The 19,800-nt window shown below is 39.3% G+C and overlaps 2 protein-coding genes across 3 annotated transcripts in view; one reads left to right on the plus strand and one right to left on the minus strand.

Annotated features, from left to right (window-relative positions):
• Positions 1-19,800, minus strand: part of SH2D4B (SH2 domain containing 4B) — a 117,348-nt gene that overhangs the window by 71,643 nt on the left and 25,905 nt on the right. The window contains exon 2 of one of the 2 annotated variants that reach the window (XM_064145396.1): positions 3,138-3,206. The exons of the other annotated variant lie outside the window; for it this stretch is intronic. The gene's annotated coding sequence lies outside the window, so the exon portion shown is untranslated. The remainder of the gene's footprint in view (positions 1-3,137; positions 3,207-19,800) is intronic. 2 annotated transcript variants of the gene reach the window in all.
• The window catches only part of LOC135176348 (rap1 GTPase-GDP dissociation stimulator 1-like), a 38,419-nt gene continuing 28,440 nt past the window's right edge, over positions 9,822-19,800 (plus strand). Inside the window, 2 exon segments of the mRNA XM_064145393.1 lie at positions 9,822-9,926; positions 9,928-9,961. Coding sequence (XP_064001463.1) covers positions 9,822-9,926; positions 9,928-9,961 — 139 coding nt within the window.

Below are 19,800 nucleotides of genomic sequence, written 5' to 3' on the forward strand. Positions count from 1 at the left end.
CATAGAAGAACTCTCTATTCCATTTTTAAGAAAAGAGGGAGTGCTTAATTGGCCAAGGACTGCAAATCTCCTCGTCCATTTTCCTGCAAGCATGCACATCCTCCATTCCCTGAGCTGAACAGCTCAGCAGCAACGCTGAGCCAGCAGAACAGCATCTTCATTTGGATTTTACTACACAGCCATATAACCTACTTTAGCCATATCATTTACATAAATATATTCTGCTATAACCTACATATTGTAGGGAAAGAGAGTGGAATCTGCCTCTCTCCTTAAAGAAGGTAACACAGCTAAAAATAAGCAAACAGAAAATGTGACAATTGTATGTCTTCTGGCCTATGAACTCCATCACCTTAAATTTTGGTGATTTGTGGGTTTCTGTTTCCTTTTTTTAAGAGGAGGCAGCGTATAAAACCTGAATTTTTCAAGACCTGCCGTGTCAGCAACAAAAGAACAGTGGAATCTGGAACTGAATGGTGTAGTAGGGGGTTGAAAATGTGAAAGGGGAGAGGTAAAATTCACATCTGTTGGAGGCTTTCTAAACTGCACAAATCTATCATTAGAAAAGCAAATAAATTAAGGCACTCACCACAACAAGCCAGTCTTGTGTCTGACTTACACACTACTGTCAACTAAAAACTAGGAAGAAAGAAAAAAACAAACACCAAACAATTTGAGAACCAAACCCTCCCCACCTCTTCTGTCACAGATGGATGGAACAAAACCCTCCCAGGTTTTCCTCCGTTTCCATAGTAAAGTCTATGGCTCCCTCTAAGGGCTAAAATGAGCTCCTCAACATCGCAGCCTAAAACTGGATCAGAATGATCATTCCCCTGAAGCTGCTATTCCACTACATAGCATCACATAGAACAAGAATGAGGGTATACTTTTCCAGACCTTATTTTCCACATGGGGTTAGTATCTGTAAATCAGAGTATGAAGTATTTTGGAGTGTGGACTGGCTTTGTGTGCTTATTTTCTCTGGCTCAAGGCTGATTTTTTAACAAGGCATTGCCATAATAATTATTAAAAAAAAGAAGAGAGAATAAACTTGAGGTCTATATGGCAACATAGGAATTAAATAGACTAAAACTTTATCTGAAAAAAATTAAATGTTGATGAGCTACAAACCAATTAATGAAGAAAAAAAAATGGCTTGTACTATCAGTCACGTATCTGTAAGTAAAGTGATTGGGACTGCACTGGTGTAGAGATGATTTACAGTGCCAGAAGTCTCATCAGATACCCAGATTTTTTTTTCATAATTCAGATTGTTACATGTTAGCCCTTTGCAGAGATCAGCCAATCCCAAATACAGATAGCACTGACAGTCAGGAAAGGCAAGGGCTTGGAACTAAACCAGTGAAAGTAGTATCTGAAGTCCAGGGCTGTGGACAATAGAGCCATCTGTCATTACTCCACTCTCCCAAGGTTAATTCTGTGCTCTGCCACACTACTTGCCCTCCAGAAGAAGTCACATCATTGATTATCTTTCCCTGGCAGTATGGGAATCCTCCCCAGCAAGATTACTTTAGGCCTATGCCTTTGTGTTCTGTGCTACAGCTGTTGTACACATGATTACACTGAAGCCTGAAATGCCTTCGTGGTTCAAGCACAATGTATCAGAGATTTGGGAAACTAGGCAGAAAGGGCACCACTCTCATTTCTCAAGTTGATAGTAGGTATTTGAAATTCTGACCTATGTTACAAAGGTCTGAGCTTAATACAAGTTTGTCAACTTTAAGTTCAGACTTAACCTAGGACAAGACTCCAAGGTCAGACAACTGCCTAAAGAATGCTGGGATATAGCCTGCTTTTCTTCCCTGCCCCATGGCATACACCTTTCCAAGACCCAGCTCTCTGCACAACAGGATATGTAACTTTAAGCAGGAATTCAATATTGTCCTTTACATTAATTACTTGCTTTGTGCATCCACAAAGCCCAAAAGACCTCTGAATTCCATGACCTAATTGCTACATGAAGTTATTCCAATCTTTGGTATATTTTCAATGAAATTCATTACAATAAGTTTACCCAAGAGATATCAGGCTCCAAATTATGCAAGTATCCTCTCTCCAGTACATGTTAACTTATGAAGATGCTCAATAAGATCACCTTTCTCCATCGAACTGCAAATGCATCAAAATGTACCATGTAAGAGCTAATTTTCTTTAATATACTCCCAGGTAAAATTCAGCTGCATTATGTATAACGCAGCAGTCATAGAATATCAACTTCATATCACATTAGACACTGCATTATGGTAGCTAAATTGATTACTTCTGTAACTGAAGGCCACCAATAGGAATTTTTTTAATTGTTTAAATAACTCCTCAGGTTTATATACAAAATATTTCACTTTAGTGGCACCACACAAGTGATTTTCTTTCAGGGCACAGCATTTTGCTCATTTAAGCCCCTTTTTATCCTTGTCATTGTGCTAGTTTGAAGCCAGCTAGAATGTTTTGGTGAGAAGAATTAGATAACAGGCTGTGAAAAGGAAACAATGGTGATGTCTACTTCACTCATAGGCTTGCTGAGATGTACAAGAACAAGAACATAAACACAGATAACAGAGTCACTCTCTGTTTGGGCTTTGGGCTGAACTTCTCTCTCTAACCTAACCTGCCATCTGTGTGACTAATTCATCTGCTTCCTCATCCCGTGGCCAACCCTCCAAACTTTCCTTGAATAAAGGGAAAGATCTGGGGTAAGGGAGAGAGGGGTGGGAGAAGGTGGAAGGGTGGTTGGGAGCTCTTCCTGGGGACTCAGGTTTCCGGGAGGGCTGTTGTGTTTCTGTATTACATTTTAACTTGTATATTTCTGTCTATAACTGTATATACTGTAAATATCTGCTTCACTAGCCTGTGATGATCAAGATGATCCAAGAGTGCCTTCTGGGTTATTTACTATGAAACTATAAACTCACCCAGGAGTGAGACAGCCTGTTCCCAAGTGCAGTTGTCACCACATAACACAAAGAAGTTAGCACTTAAATATGGTAACTGCCAAAAGGCAACTGGAGTAGTGCAGTATTTATGCTGATAATGTTATTTAGTCTTTACTCTGATCATATAAAGTAATAATCCTTATAATTATAACTCTTATGAAAATAAAAACAAACAGCTTTCGATACCTTTCTAACATTTATTGGATTTGCTTGCAGATTTGTCACCAGCAGGCTCTCTTTTCTTTGCTGGCCCAGCTGTTAAAGAAAATATAGAATGAAGTAAGCACTTCACTTTATATTGTACAGTCAGCTCTAGTAATATCAATGGGATTAGCTAGTGTGTGAAATATTAAAAAGCTTTGTAGATCACTAAAGAAATGGGACCAGACACTGCCTTCTATGAAAAAAACCAAGTAAGTACATGTGTACTTACATATGATATATGTAAAGCAATAGAGAAATACAAACCAATTTCTTATTCCCAGTATAGCTCTTTGGAAGCCACAGAGACCACAAGAGCAGCATAGATAGTTTCCAGAGGACCCCCCAAGCCACAGATTGAGTTGCTCCATACAACCTAGGCAGCTCACAAACCCAAGCTGAAGGACAAATTACTCAGCACCAGGCAAGATGCTACAGCAAAGGTAACTTATTTACAGAAAAGATGCATATACTCAGGTCACCTTGGGCCAAAAAAATGCTGGCAGAGCACTATAGCAGCCTTGAAGCTTCTCTAAGCTACACAGAATGTGAACTTGGGCCCGGCTATTAAATGCCAAGGCTATACAAAGAATTCAGCTCAGCTAAATTGAATCCTCAAACCTCCATTTGTTGCATTTTCTTCCTATTTCAGCCTCTTTGTATGATTCTACAGAAATATTAATAGACCACGTTTCTTTAGCTTTGTTCCATTACAGAAATGCTGCATTCATTCTTTTTTCCTCAATACGAAATCCATCTTAGAGCAGGATGGATTTGCATTCTCTAAAGGTAATACTACCAACATCTAGTATAGAGAACAGGGCCTGAATAGCCTCTTTAAGAAAAAACAAAACAAAACAAAACAAAAACTAAGCTACAGGAAGATGCAAATGGTTGAAACAAGAAATAATTTTATAGTCAAAGCTGCATTTTTTAAAAGAAAGGATATGGGAAGAGCTAACAGTGTTATGAAAAGACTGGATGAGGCATTTAGTGACATGGTCTAGCTGACGGGATAGGACTGGGTGATAGGTTGGGCTGGATGATCTTGAAGGTCTCTTCCAACCTGGTTGATTCTAGGAAATAATGAAGTATGATCCCAGATTTTAGACATAAAAATAATACTATTATCTTCACCTGCAATCAGAAGTTCTTTTGCCAAAAGAGATCTTTTTGTGTCATAGAGACAACAGGTGCTGGACAGGCTGAAATTCAGGAATTCAAGCAAGATCCAGACTTCCACAATGTTTGCTTCCCAGAAATTCATAAACTTCTGGACTAACTACAATCTATTCTCCAATATGAATGAGCGCTCTTGGTTTCAATTCAATGGCAGGTTGAACACAACACTCTCTCTTACCAATATAGCATTGTATTTTCAAGTTGTTACAGTTCAACAAAATAGCTCATGCCACTAAGGATACCTCATTTTATCAGCAAAAGTATTTTGTGGTCTTTGTTAAATGTCCATAAACAAAATCATATATAAGGATGTGTTTCTGTGCTTACATGTTCCTTATCATGCAATCATTTAATAGATATTTACAGTATATACAGCTATATACAGAAACACAATACACAGACTGGGCCTCCAAGATGTGCATTAGCAACAGAGTGCTCCTGGATTTGGGGATATCTGTAGCCCAATTAAGATTGGAGTTACAAGAGAATTGTAAAACACCAAAAAATTCAAGACAAATGTGCTAGTTTGAAGCAGAGTAGAATGTTTCAGTGAGAAGAACTAGATCATAGGCTGTGAAAGGAAAACAGTGGTGATGTCTACTCCCCTCAGAGTCTTACTGAAGAAGAAAGGAAAACATTAGATAACTCTCTCACCGTTTTGTCTCACACTCTGCCTTGGGCTTCTGACTGAGATGCATCTTCCTAACCTCACCTTCCACTCACCTTTGCTTTTTAACCTCTTGGCTGAACCTCCATTCTTCCTTGGGACTGGGGTAAGGTTGAGAGGGGCAGGGGGAAGGTGCAGGGGTGGTTGGGAGCCCCTCCTGGGGACTCAGGTTTCTGGGAGGGCTGTTGTGTTTCTGCATTACCTTTTACCTTGTCTATTTCTGTATATAACTGTATATGCTGTAAATATCTGCTTGTATATTGTGCTAGCTGTAAATAAATAGCTTCATTTATATTCCCAGAGCTGGCTGAGACTAGTCTGGGTGATTTTAAAAGTGGGGGGGGGCAGGGTACACCCAAACCATCGCAACAAACAACATGTTTGTCATGTCCAACACACACAGGAGCATGTACACTAAATCCAGAGCACAGCAGATGTGTGTGCTTCTTTCCAGGAAACCTTGGACAGAGCTCCAGTAGCTGTGGTTATTTGTTGGTTTTAGAGACAAGAAGAAATAATTATTTTCACAATAAATCAAAAGTGTACCTCCAGGCCCAGTAATTATATTTGCTAATATGGATTCCCCATCAAAGTACTTCAGATTAATCTGAATTGCAGAGTAATAAATATTTAATGCCTTCCTCACAGCTAAAGCAGCACTGTAGCATGCCAGGAGATGTGCAGCCACATTTCATAGCACTTCTATGTTGCGTACTATGGGCTGTGTGATGACATGTCCCTGCGAAAAGAATGGTGTCTGAGCTAGACCTTAATGAGATGTTGGAGATCAGCTTAGTCCCAATCATTTTGAAAGTAAGTTTGCTGAAGCATGACCACAAGCCCTAGCTCTACTTGCTGATATACTCACCCTCTTCTCTAACTCCTCCATTTTCCCTTCTGTTCTCTTAGGTTCATTTTCAACATAGTTACAGAAATTTCACCTGCTAAGCAGGTAAGCTGATGAGAGTTCCTTTTCTAAAAACCTTCTCATTTTCCCAAACCAACTGCATCTACTAGACCTGTGAATCAGACTAAAATATCCTTTCACTAGCACAACAATACTGTATATTGCCCAGTATAAAATGTCCTTTCCATGAGCCTTTTTCTGGTACTTTACTGCTTACTTCAACAAACACATTCACTGCCCACCTCTCTTCTGCAAAGTGGCCAGTTTACTAAAAGCCACAATCAAATAAATCATATTTTTACCTAGTAAAAAACTTAAAGCAGTAAATTAACCTTCAGATGAGAGACACATCACAATGCAGAATATCAGATTAACTTAATCCAAAGTCATCATCAACTAAGAACGAAAGAAGCACTCTTCCATTTACTTTGGATTATTCTTTTTTGCTGCAAGGAAGCTTTTTCAATGACATCTGCAACACACAGTTTCTCCACATCTGCCAGCTCTGGGATATGCCTAAAAAAGAATGCAAAAGCACACCTCAGGTCCCACGGGCAGAGGGCCTTGGTCAGTGAAGAGCAAGCTTTATTTCAGAAGCTGCAGGTCTCCAGTCCAAGCACACTATCCATCTCAGCAGTGCTGACTAGCTAGCTTCACCAGAGTGGGCTTCCCTCACCTGAGGAACACAGATGAGTCCTCTCACCATCTCTGCCACTGACCATCCACCAAGTTTTTGTCCTGGAAGCCTAATAGGCCTATTAGATGTCCTGGTTTGCCCCACCCTTCTTCTGATGGGGGAAGAAAGGGCAGGAGAAAAATAAAGGCTTGGGCTATTATATCCCCTCCCAAAGTGATAAACAGGTACCCACAGGTGTTTAGGTACTTGTTGGTGTCTTACACAAATAAGGGTGAGCAAGCCCTGGTTTCACCTAATACGGTCAGCTTTGCAAATGTCATTTTGACTGGTGAATCTCTGTGGCCAAAGGAGCCATTACACTCAGGAAACTAATCTAAATTGAGCTGAGTTACAAGCAGTTGAACTGCCTCTGCTGTGCTGCTCTTGGATGTGTTCTGCTCTGCCTCATGCTTCAGACCAGCTTAGCCCTGATATTTTGGGCTTGAACTACCTGGAAACTTAAGTGACTCAAGTTTCCCAGGAGAAGGCATTTAGGTGCCTCATGATGTGGCAAGAAGTGCCACTGACATCGTGCTCTCCGCACATCTGCATGAGATCCTGCCTGCACCTCCGTAAACCTCCATGCCAAGAGGAACCAAAATCAAGTCAAAGATTGTCTGCCTCTTTGCCAGCACCCTGGGAAGATCTAGAAGCTTCTCAGCAGCTGAGCAGTTCCAACACTGTTCTACTCACTGTAGTGGAGTAGAAATTTCAAGATAGTCCCTGGATCTTTCGTGGCAGACTTTCCCTAGGTCTCCAGGCTATTTGTAAGTGGGGCAAAGCCATTCTGTGACTAAACTTTTCCAATTTTCTGATTCTCCTCAACGAATGAATTGCCCATAATCATCCTTGTGAAGATTTTCCTGACCAAATTTAACTAATTAGTATATAGTTGTGGGCAGGGCTTTCCAGAAATAAAATTTACTACATATTTTATAATTCCTTCCTTATTAATTGCCCCAAGTAAATCAGTTACTGACAAGATCTTTTCTGATTTTCAACTTGATTATAAACTTGCTCAGTAAAAAGATTGCTAACTGTGCATTTATACAGCACCTAGCATAATCAGCACCCGATGTTGGCAAGGATGTTCTGCAGTGCCTCTTGCAACAGGTTTGCAGAGTTATATTCCAACAGGAGAGTATTTGAGCTTGACAGCACTATTCTATAAATTTGAATTCCCATACCATCTTATTTTGCTAATGTTTGTAGCTGATTAGTTTGCATATAAAATCACAGTTCATTTGGCACAGGATTTCCATACCTGGCTGTTTGTCAGTGCTTTGTGCAATATTATCAATCTCTGTTTTCCCATTAGTATTCACTGCAGCAAGATGATGAATGACACTGAAGATGAGTTTATTCGATATGATTTCTTACTTGTCTTCACCCATTTACTGCATACCTCATCTTATTTCCTTTCTGTCTTTAGTCTTTTATAAAGGAAAGTTGTTAATTATTTTTTTCATTATTACCATTTTCTATATATCATCAGTCTGATCCAGTGTTGCCTTCAAACATTCCACTGAATTCAAGTGACACTGGAACCGACCCCTGTGGAAGTTAAATGCTTCCGGTACATCTAATATTGCAGTACTACCTAACTGGTGCCCTCTGTACTTTGTATTTTATTTTGGGGCTTCACAGTTTACAAAGTCTGCCCATAAAATCCTAACATTTGCTCCTCTTGCTTGCTTTTCAGAAATGTCACAACCTCTGCCCGTGCTGACAGCACATGGCAATCCTGCTTAAGACTCTGCTCTGCACTCTAACCTCAATAAACAGCAGCACGTTTGATACCCAAAAGTGTTTGAGAACTGATTCACTTTTGTCAATCTCTGAACTGCCAGGCAGGTCTCAACATTTTGTGACACACAGCACAACTGATGACTGACCCTGGCCTCTGCTAAGCCACCAAATACACGTACTACATTTCTTCAGTATCTGTAGAACATGTTTTTCTGAATGTAACAATGCAAACGAGTGACACGCACATACAAGCAATTTCCCCCATGACAAGATGTAATACAGCAATTCTCACCTCAGGACTTTTATTTCCCAATTCATTTGCAAATTTGCAAAACGTCATTATAACTGAGAAAAAAAAACCACCACCACACAAAAAGCAGAATTCCAGAAAGCTTTCAGCTCACCCTCCCTCTCCATAAACCCTGCCAAAGGGACCAGCTTTTTAATCATCTAGCAAGAGAGTTAGTAAAACATCCCAATCTCCTTAACAGGATCCTCAGGCTCCAAACTCATTATCAGATCGCTTTTTATCTTTAAGTGTCAGCAATTTAAACTCCCTCCAGTGTTGTAATCACCACAGCAATTACAGCTCCACGGTGCAGCAAAGTTTCCGAATGCTACAGACTTGGAGCCCATTGCTGCCACCACAAACACCACAATACACAGCCACTGCCAGGCAGCATCACGCTGGGAAGCTCAATCTGCTTACTGGAACAATCTTTAAATAGCATTAGCTGGCAGACAGCATTTCCTCTAACTCGTACTGCAGCAATGCTGGGAGTTTGTAACACATCCTCAACAGAACTTCATAAACAATCCTATAAGTCACTCTTATTTGTTAGCAGTTCAACTCTCAAAGTGGGTTGGAAAAGGCAGCAGGAAAAAAAAAAGTACATTTTTGGAGCTATTTCCCCCCCCTCCATAACCATTTAAAAAAAAAAAAGAGACTATTTAAAACCATTTTTCTTGATCAAAAATATTCAGGCAGAGATGGCAGCTTCAGGCTTTATGGAAGAGAAGAGTATTTCCATACGTTTCTGTCACACTAACCTGAAAGGAGGGTATGAAACAGAGTAAAATGAGTTTGAATTAGGCTTTCTCAAGCTCTTAGCACCCAGCTGGTAAGATTCAGGCACACATATATTTTGGTTAGATTTCAGAAGTAGCTTCTAGGAGCCAAATACTTTTTAAAGCTGGCTGGTGTATCTAGATGCCAGTGAGGGACTTGGTTTTGCATGAAAATCTGCCCCTTACTAGATTCAATAATCGCTCCTCTGAACAACAGGAGAGGGAAATTCAATAGAAATTATTTTGAAGATCTGAAAGGTTCTCTCCCAGCAAGAGTAACTACTGTGTTTCCTTTTCTGTTAATGACATCTGTAGAATCAGAAACAGAAGCAGCAGCAGAGGATTAAGTAATTATGGAGTATTAGACACATTTGAAGAACAGGGTCACAGGAATGCACAGAAGAAGAAACACAAGTGAGCATGCTGTGGGCTGATCATCAGTTTGAAAGATATAAAACATCTTCCCCTACTCACAGCTTGCTAGCTATAAAGGACAACGGTTCACAGTACAGATCAGCTATTCTTTATTGTCCCCTTCTGGAGAGCTACAGCTTTTATGGGTAAGTAAAGCTCTTGTTAACTATAGATAGATATGGTCTCTAATATCCAATTAATTTTCTCTCATATAGGGATTGTTAAAACTAATTTAAGATTATTTAAATACAGATGTGTAGTTCTGTGATAAGTGCATTACTACAGGTGATGAGAAATTCTTCTGCATCCTACTTCAAATACTTAGCACTGAAAGTCAAATGGAAATTACAATTTGTTTAAAGAACACTAGCAAATGAAGTGAATGTCAATGAAAAGGGAACTTAAAACACTGGAAAGTTATTAATTCTTACAAAGGCAAGTATTTTGAAGGGAACTAAAATTCATCACTTTCTATCACAAGTACAACGTATGTCAAAGCAAAGCTGTTAATGTACACCTATTCCACTCCGTCAAGTGCTACTGAAAAGACTGGAGCTGCCTTTAAGAAGTCTGGGCTTTCTCTACTCAACTATTAGCCTAGAAAAAGATGGAGTCAAAGCCCTTAGAGGAATGACATTCATACTGGATTTAAAATATACCTTTGGGATTTTAGTTTTCATTATTCTGCAGATCATTAGGTGACTGGATCAAAGGGTTCAGCCTTCCACCGTCATTCACGTGATGGTAACAGATTGCACAATTAGACCTCATGACATCAGTGAAACTCATCTTAGTGCTTCTCAACATGTTTAAAGGTGAAATTATGTGTCTTTAAGTGAAGTATGACAACTGAGCAGCCATTCAGAGTAATTACCTTCCTCGTCAATTAGATCATTATTCGAGTGAAGTGAAACATCTTCACAGTTTTAGAACACTGTTAAAAAAAAATCAGATCAGAATTCGAAAGCACCTTAAACAGAGAGACAGGCACAAAACATAGGTGGATTTAACTGGCATTAGACAGGTATCACTTCTGGCTAAACCACCTCTATTTGTACAGGTTCCTGAAGGACTTCCTACTGTAATTTAGGTGGAGATAACTGAACTTGGTGGATTGTTTCTTCTGTTCCAACATAGTTCACATGTACTACTTTCCAAATGCCTTGCCTTGAGGCTTATTGTTTTGAAATATTTGATGTTTGTGGCTCAGTTTTTATTCCCACTTCTGTCAAGACTCTTTACTGCATGCATCCGCTCACATGGCGCTGTTTCTGGCTCCCCATGTATGAAACTGTGGACAGGACAGTAATCAATTGCAAACAGAAGCCAATATGCCTCTAAGGACAGATTGGTCAAACTTCTATTCTCAAAGCAGACATTAATTTGTGTAAAAAACAAGTAAGAATTCAGGCAATTTTTAGGTGTTAACTGTGTAAACCTTCCATGCAACAAAAACTGTTACAGCCAGCCTGAACAACATTACAATTACTTTGTGTGTGAAGTTCTCAACATTCCCCAGCATCTTGCCACTGGCTTCAGCAACATTATATCCTTAATATATCAATATCATACAGAAATCCCACAGCTGCTGTTTTTAATTCAAGTAGCACATAAACTGGGGTCAAATTGCTTTCCTGTACCTAATGGAAATTTCACCACTCCTGCTCTGTAGATTAGAATTTAGACCACACCAAAGTCAATAAAGTTATCCTGTACAGGCTGAAAAACAGGAGACAAGATTCCTGACTGCATGGTTTTGAGCTAACTCCAAGTCTCCCAGCATCATTTCAGCTGTATGATCTTTGTGAAACAAAGCCCTTGCATATGAGGAAAAACAGCTGTCAAATGTTCATAGCCAGTAGTGTGTCACTGTTGCCATCTTTCCTTCGTTTCTAAATATCTGTTTGCACCACATCATCACATCACTCTTTGCTATGTGACAATCCAAGCAACTTCTAGTACCCATTCATCTAAAACTATCATTCCTGTACTTTGGGATCCTGTCATAGAATCATAGAATCAACCAGGTTGGAAGAGACCTCCAAGATCATCCAGTCATTTTCATTAAAAAAAAAAAAATCCTAAATTAAGTAAATAAAAGTGGTGCCATATATTATATTCCTATATATTAACTGATATGGAGACTTTGCTAGGGTCCCTTTGTACAGTGTCCTATTTAGTTCAAAAATATTTGGGGATAAATGCTGCTTGGCTTTACTGAAAGACCTCTAAGAAGCTCCTTCCCAGACTTCAGTTCCAGAAAGAACAAGTAAATAACCATTCATTAAAGAGAATTAGCCCATGTTAGATATTTTACTTCTCTAATGATAACAAATACCAAAAGTATTTGGAATCTGCACTGTTCAATGCATTTGTTGAAACAACTAGCACCTCAAAACTACTTCATCAGAAACATTTTATCATTACCTTACCTGTGCAAGGAAAGTAGAACAGAAAGAAATCTAGTCATGAAGCAGCACGTAGATCAGAATGAACAAGCTCATAACAGCAAAAAAACCCTCAAGACTTGTCCACAGACACTGCCATTTTCCTTTTATTTCACCCTCCCTTTATCTAAATCCCCTCCCATGCACTTCGATGAGTTTTTATATTAAAAAGAAATTAGATAATTTCTAATGATTGTAAGTGTTTCTTCCAGGCAAACAAAAGTGAGAGAATCTGCCAACTGCACCATTGTAGGTACTCTCAAAATAGTTTGTATAGCATCATCTCAACATAAGTCTGTGCATGAAGACCTGATTGCAATATTCAGACCAGAAAAAGACACTGAAGCCCAAAGTTATTCATGTTATCTTGTGCAGGCTGGAGCTACTGGAGACATGAACTCTAAAATGCTTTCAAACTGAATGTGTGCTAACTGCTTTATTGATTTCGTTCCATCAATACCATCAGCGTTGTCACCAGATGTCAGTCTCCATAAGCCTGCTCTGTGTCAAAACAGCACTGCTTGAAATAAACACCCTCTTACACCAGCAGCAAGGAAACCTACTGGAAAGTCCCAGAAGCAAGTGTTCTGCAGACCTTAAACTGCATTCTACTCCTCCCTGTATGCCTCCACTTCGATGCCTAGGCAATGCAAACTCACTTCTGGAGCAAAGCTCAAACCTATTTGAGAAGCACAGGTAACAAAACACCAAGTCAACACAATTAAGATAAAATAAACAAACATAAGTTAGCCAAGTAGAATTTTCAGAAGTTTCGAGACACCAGTGCTTGTCTACATACCTTTGAAATGTGCTCCCTCTTGCTCTACTGGGACTGAGCACAGACTTTTTATGTATGGGAAAAGGTCACATAGCAATAAGCAGATTCTGCTGAACAACTCAAGTTTTGGAGCAGAGGTCTAAAATATAGCTCATAACCCACAGCATCATATTACTTCTATTAAAAAAAAGGCAGATCTTGTAGGGCAATTTAATTTTTTAAATGTGTGTCAGACTTCAGAACAATTCTTTTTTCAGTATGGGGTATCTTACGCTGCATAAAGATAGCCAAACGCAGCCCTCCCATTAACCAGGGACACATCTGCTAGGCAATCAACTTCAAGCCTATATTCTAAGGATGACCTTCACATCCCTATGAAGTCATAAGTCAAATATCTATGTCAAGATTAACATCATAATACTGATCACTGAAAGCTTCAGACAGTTACTACAGGGGTAAAAAAAGGCCAGAATTTACGCAAGTTCCACCACAGTCTGCCACATTCTGAAAACCTCTTGAGACTAATAAGGGCTTGCATTAACTGCACTGTGGATCATGTAACACCCTTATCTTCCTTATGAGTGCAGAGATAAGATCCTCCTCTCTCAACGTTAATTTTTTCCAGATCACGGGTGGAACCATGTAAGCAATCAGAAAAGGCAGAACAGATGATGACGGAGATAAGTTGCAGACAAAAGCTCTGTCCGTTCAAGACCCATAGAAACACTTTTCTGGTGCATTGTACCAGAGAAACAAAGGAGGAAGGAATGTCCTTTCAAATCTGACAACATAGTTTTGTATTCCCAAATCAACATGATACATCTACCTTAAACATTTGTCACATACAAATCAAACAGACAAATGCTCAAGCCCATGAATTTCCTTACTTAAGCCCTACAAGTTCAGGACTTTTACTTCGGACTGAGATCTTTATGTGGGCTCTGTTTAGGTGAAGTCAAAGCACAGAAAGCCAATAATTGTATTTGCTTGATTACTTGGCATCTGTCCATGTAGCTGCTATGCTACTGGGCTCCCTGCTGCAGCTTCCTCGTTCTATCAGCCATGACACATGGCTAAGTTTCCCAGTGCAGCCATTCTCTAGACTCTACATAGTGACACTGCAGACACAAAGTCTGGCTTCAGTTGTGAACAGCCATGCTGCAACAGTACATATGCACCAACCAAAGCATCTACAGCCAAACAGATGGCTTTGCAACAACCAACAAGGGGTTGGACTCAATGATCTCTTTGGGCCCCTTCCAACCCCTGACATCCTGTGATCCTTGTAGAGAACGTGTGCTATCCATGGCCAGAAATGAGACTTCTCTGCAGAGAGTTGGAGGCCAGGGAGAGCACACCTTCCTAGCTACTCAACTCACCATTCTACAGACTGCTTCTAACATCTGTAAACATCCTTTCTTATGACAAGACATGCTGAGGTCGAGACACCACTGGCCTTGCTGTTACTGTGTATAGTCCCCTAACCTATGCTCCCAAGAGATCATTTAACAGAGATAGTTGACTAGGCTGAAGCTCTGACATCAGTTCAAAGGCTTATTTTTTTTTTTACAGCCATTCTTCTACTTGGCTGAAAAATACATTGTAGAACTTGTCAGCCAAAGGAAATTAGTGTTTTCTCCACTACGGAGTCCAATTGGTTTCTCCTCCACTGACAGCTCTTCAAGCCAAATTAGGGGAGCTAGGGAAATTAGACTGAATGCTGTTTGGCTGAGACTATGGCCCACTTCCCATATAAAATAATAACCAAAGGAAAGGTTTAATTCACTTTGTGCTGCAAACCTACAGAATGTGAGCAAATAGCAAGCCCATCATATAAAAGATAACCTACTAAAGTTGTACATTAACTGTGTGATCAAAAGCATCTTTAGAGACCACGCTCTCTTACAAGAAATGCAGAAAGCTACATCTCCAGTGAGAAAGACAGAGGGATTTCTTCTTTTCTGTAAATGAAGTCAGTCAATTTATACCCATCTGTCATAGTTTCTCCAATTACTTCTGTGCTCACATTGCTGTAGTCAGCACGCTGCTTTGCCAGCTCTGACAATTTACCCCATTTCACAATACTTGATAAACATCTTCTGGAACTCAACAGTTATACCTAACACTGAACTCTGATTTAAATCAGCACATTTCCTGACCTCTTACTTACAAAGAAGAAAAATGAAAATATGACCTAGACAAAATGTTGTTCATAGAAAAAGAAATTATTTTTTTACATGCATTACTCATTGCTTTTGTACATGGTATATTTGTTGCTGCTCCTGAAAGCCTGACTTCTCAACCTAAAAGCTTGCATTAAAAAAAACCAAAAGAACAACAGAATATCTGGGAACTCAGGCTCAGTGTTAGCCTTTGAAGTTGGCATATATCAAAATAGACCAAATTCTGTAATCACCAAGTGTTACAGGTCAATTATCAGGCACATGCCTGTACAAAATTTTACAACATTGATTCCTTCACACAAATGAATTTTATTGGCATTTTCTGTCCCTCAAAACAGGAATGTTTAGCTGAATATGATTAAGCAACTTTTCATCCTTTGGGTCATCCCTTCAGTATATATGTTCTCTCAGCACTCAGCAGACTTTTTTCTGACTTATCTCACTGACCTGTTTTAGGTTATTCAAGTTAATCACATTTTTCCTCTTCTGTGTTTTGAGAGTTCCGCAGCCATTTTTCTTTTTGACTTCACAGGGCTCAGCATCAGCCACAAGCCAGTATGATCCAGTTTCTGCTCCTAGCTTTCTCTACATACATATTCTTTTCTGTGGTCCCTCCCCAGTGGGATTCAGTTATCCAAGAATAAATTTGTCCCCCATTAAAAAAGAGAGAGAAAGACAAACACAACCAAACACCATTGCTTTCCCCCTTCCAATCATTCACCATTTTTCCTTGCCAGCAATATCAATTTGTGTTACCACAAAATACACTAGTATCACCTTCTACCAAGGCTTCTTCCTCTGCACCTGAGCTTCTTACTAGTTTTCTGCAGATAACATGTGTGAAGCACAGCTTTCTCTTAATATTAACAAAGAAAAAGCCTTAGTGCACTTATGGCTTTGTACTTCAGTCATTGCACTCTGAAACTAAGCTTCAACCATGTAATTCTCACCCAAATAATGCAATATTTCTACATCACCTTTAGTTGCTTACATTTTCAAGTTCTTCACTTATGCTTTGCTCAAATTAAAACTATGCACAGGTTCTGAAATTATAAACATTATCAATAAAATCCATTCTTGCATCAGCATACTCTCCCCTATTTAAATGTCTCAGCTGTACAATCAAGTTGTCTTTTCACCACTTGGGGCAGTCATATTGTTAGGAAAACTCTTGCTCAGCAGTGAACCACTCTGTCCACCCATCTGTTCTCTGATACTTGCTCTGAATACGTCTGGAAACAAATCTGACAGCAAAGGGCAAAGTCAGATAAGCTTTCTGTACAAACTGCAGGCCAAAGAGCAGATAAGAATAGTAAGAAACCCCTCAGAAGTAAAGGATGAGTGGTGGTGATCAACACCTGAAGGATTAAAGAATAATCCCAGGCCAGGTGATGCACATATTGTAGACTCACCAACACCATGGTGAACTCTAATACTTCCTGCTCTCCATTCCCTTGCCATGCACTTACATCTGGCTGGTGTTCAAGCATTACAAATGCAACATTCTGTATACAGCCATTTGTGGTTACATTTTTTTGGTGGATGGGGTGTGGTGGTTGGGATTTTTTTTCCTTGATGGGTTTTTTGCGCTTGTTTGGTTTTGTTGATTTTTAATTCTTTCTACTGCTACATAATTCCTATTCTTCCTTACTTCATTTCTGACCATTGTTTTTTTTAATGCCCATAGGAAAGAAAGAATTTATGGCTATCCTGGCTGATGAATGACACTTAAGAGAATTTTAGACCTGGACTACAGAAAGCTTCCATAAGTCCCTGCACTTAATAGACAAAATTAATGCAGTGACTGTACCAGGCTTAAATTTTTGTTTTCATCACCCTTTCAACCTGCAACTCAGCCTAAACAGTAAAAACCTCCTTAAAAATCCATTACATTCTCATGCTCTTTGAAGACTAAGATTGTTCAAAGGTCCATCCCACAAGGCCTTAGGTACTGATCAATTCTCTAAAGAGATTGGTATGGGTCATACTAATCAAAAAAGGCTGAGAAAGCAATGAGCAAAGACTAATTTTTGTAGGCAACAGTGGGGTTTCCTCTATTTTCCACTTCTCAGCAACAGGTTATTTTTGAAGGATGCTTAGAAATGGTACATATTTGACCATTTAGGCTGATAATATTTACCAATAATCTAGACCAGGAGAAAATAATATTGGGGAGAATAAGGGCCTTTTCAGACTCAGAGTGGGCAGGAGACATTTCAATTCCCAAATGACAACATGGGCCCTGGCCTTCTAGGACAACCTGAAGAAAGTTGCTGTGGGATGCAGGGACAGGGAAAATAGAAATGTTAGATATACCCACATGATTGTAAACTATTGGACAGCCTAGGCTGAATTAGTGTCAGGTGTCATTCCAAACAACAGCTCATATTTCAGCCCCCTGCTGCCTTACACATTTGTGCTAGTTTGAAGCTAGCTAGAGTGTTTTGGTGAGAAGAATTAGATTACAGGCTGTGAAAGAGAAACAACAGCCATGTCTACTTCACTCATAGGCTTGCTGAGATGTGTAAGAACGAGAGTGTGAATATAAATGAGGCAGACACTGTCCGGGCTCCGGGCTGCATTTCTCTAATCTAACCTGCCCTCTCTCTGATTAATCTACCTGTTTCCTAACCTCCCTGGCCTACCCTCCAATCTTCCTTGGGCATAAGGCAAGATCTGGGGTAAGGTTGAGGGGTGGGAGGAAAGGTAGAAGGGCAGTTGAGAGCCCCTCCTGGGGACTCAGGTTTCTGGGAGGGCTGTTGTGTTTCTGTATTACCTTTTACCTTGTCTATTTCTGTCTATAACTGTATATACTGTAAATACCTGCTTGTATATTGAGCTAAACTGTAAATATAAGCTTCATTCAATTTCCAGAGCCTGTTGAGTCTAGCCTGAGTGATTTCCAAAGTGTGGGGAGGTGGGGAACACCCAAAGCATCACAACATTGTATCAAGCCTTAAGCTCAGTTCAACTTAATTAAACCAAGGACATTTCAGTGAATATGCAAGAGAACTGTAGATAAAATAGCTGTCTCAAGCTTTCAAAAACGTTTAAAAGTATTTGTTTGCTCTTTTAAAATTTTAATAAAGCCCATGTGTCCACAAAGTAGAATTTATTTTTAATCCACAGATGTTTACTCTCAAGTAACTTCCACAAAGAAGTAGTTAAAATACTTGAAAGGAATCCTTAAAATCTATTTTTACTGTGACTTCTTTATGGCTACAAAATAGACAGGAGTAATCTAAAGCAAGAGTGAAAAAAAGTCAACTGAGGAGTTGTTCATAATTATATCTGTGTCATTCTTAGGTTATTAGCTTGAAACTCACTCCCCAGTTTCTTTTTAATGATTTTCCCCCTACATATCATCCTTTAGTGCAGTGACAAAGACAAAAAAAAATCTCTTTACATGGCCATAAATGGCTTTTCATAGAGATATAGATAATAGCTTATCTGATTTATAGGACAATTTTCCTGCCATAGTTTTGAAAGTCTGAAGACACAGGGAATTTGTTCCTCCAATACTTTCTTCATGTACCAAGACAAAACAGTTACATTGCAAAGACTACGTCACCTCAGTCTCAGAAGAGTTGCAAGTCTTTCTAGCAACGAAATATAACTCACCAGTGGAGAAATTAAATAAACTTTTGCTCAAATTTCTCCTCCCTTCCCTAGTAGGGCCACTGAAATCCAAAGAAGTAGCTTTTACTTCCCTTGGTTACAGTGAAACTGCTGTAATCGTATAGCTGCACCACTGACTGTCAGCAGGAGTATTATTTGCTCCTAACATATACTTAGCCTCTCCAGATGGCTCCCTCTCCAATTTACTACTTTATGTTTCATTACAAAGTAAATATAATATCACATTCCTAGACAACACAAGTTGGAGTCTTATTTCACTGCTACTAATTCTTCTACTCAGCATAGAGGTCCATTCATTACCATAGGTTTACATGGGAGATACACGGACTAGGAATTTTTGTTGTTATTTCAGGGAAGAACATTAAAAACAGGCTTATAGCTACATGATTTTGCAAAGAGCCACACAAATAAGAATGAAGGTCAACTTTTTCTATTATTAAATTGCTACACAGACCCAACAGCTATTTTCCAGTATTATGATTTGAAATTACAGTTCCTTCAAGACTCTTCTTATGCCTTCCAGCTACTCCCATCTGGCAGAACTTTAGGAGCAGTTTATCAACTTGGACTCTCACCCCTCAGCTGTAACTCAGGATACACCCAACAGAGACTTGTCTTCCCTGGCCTGGTGACGATTTCAATAGAAGAAAACAAGAATGAGTTGTTTTCTCTCACAGACCAAAATTACTTTTTGGAACTCATCACCAGTCTATATTCTGAAAGCTAATTACAGACAAGTTCAAAATAAATACTTCCATGAATTTAAATACAACAAAAGATGAACATTCCAGCAAAGAAAATCCTTAAGTTAATCACTAAAAGTTGAGAAAGTATACCAGGGAAAGGGTACATACTGTCCTCTTACACCATTCACTACATTGAGCTAAATGAACCCCTACTGTAAACAAGTACCACATCTTCATATTCTGGAAAAACAC

Source organism: Pogoniulus pusillus, chromosome 6 (genome assembly GCF_015220805.1).
Source record: "Pogoniulus pusillus isolate bPogPus1 chromosome 6, bPogPus1.pri, whole genome shotgun sequence".
NCBI lineage: Eukaryota > Metazoa > Chordata > Aves > Piciformes > Lybiidae > Pogoniulus > Pogoniulus pusillus.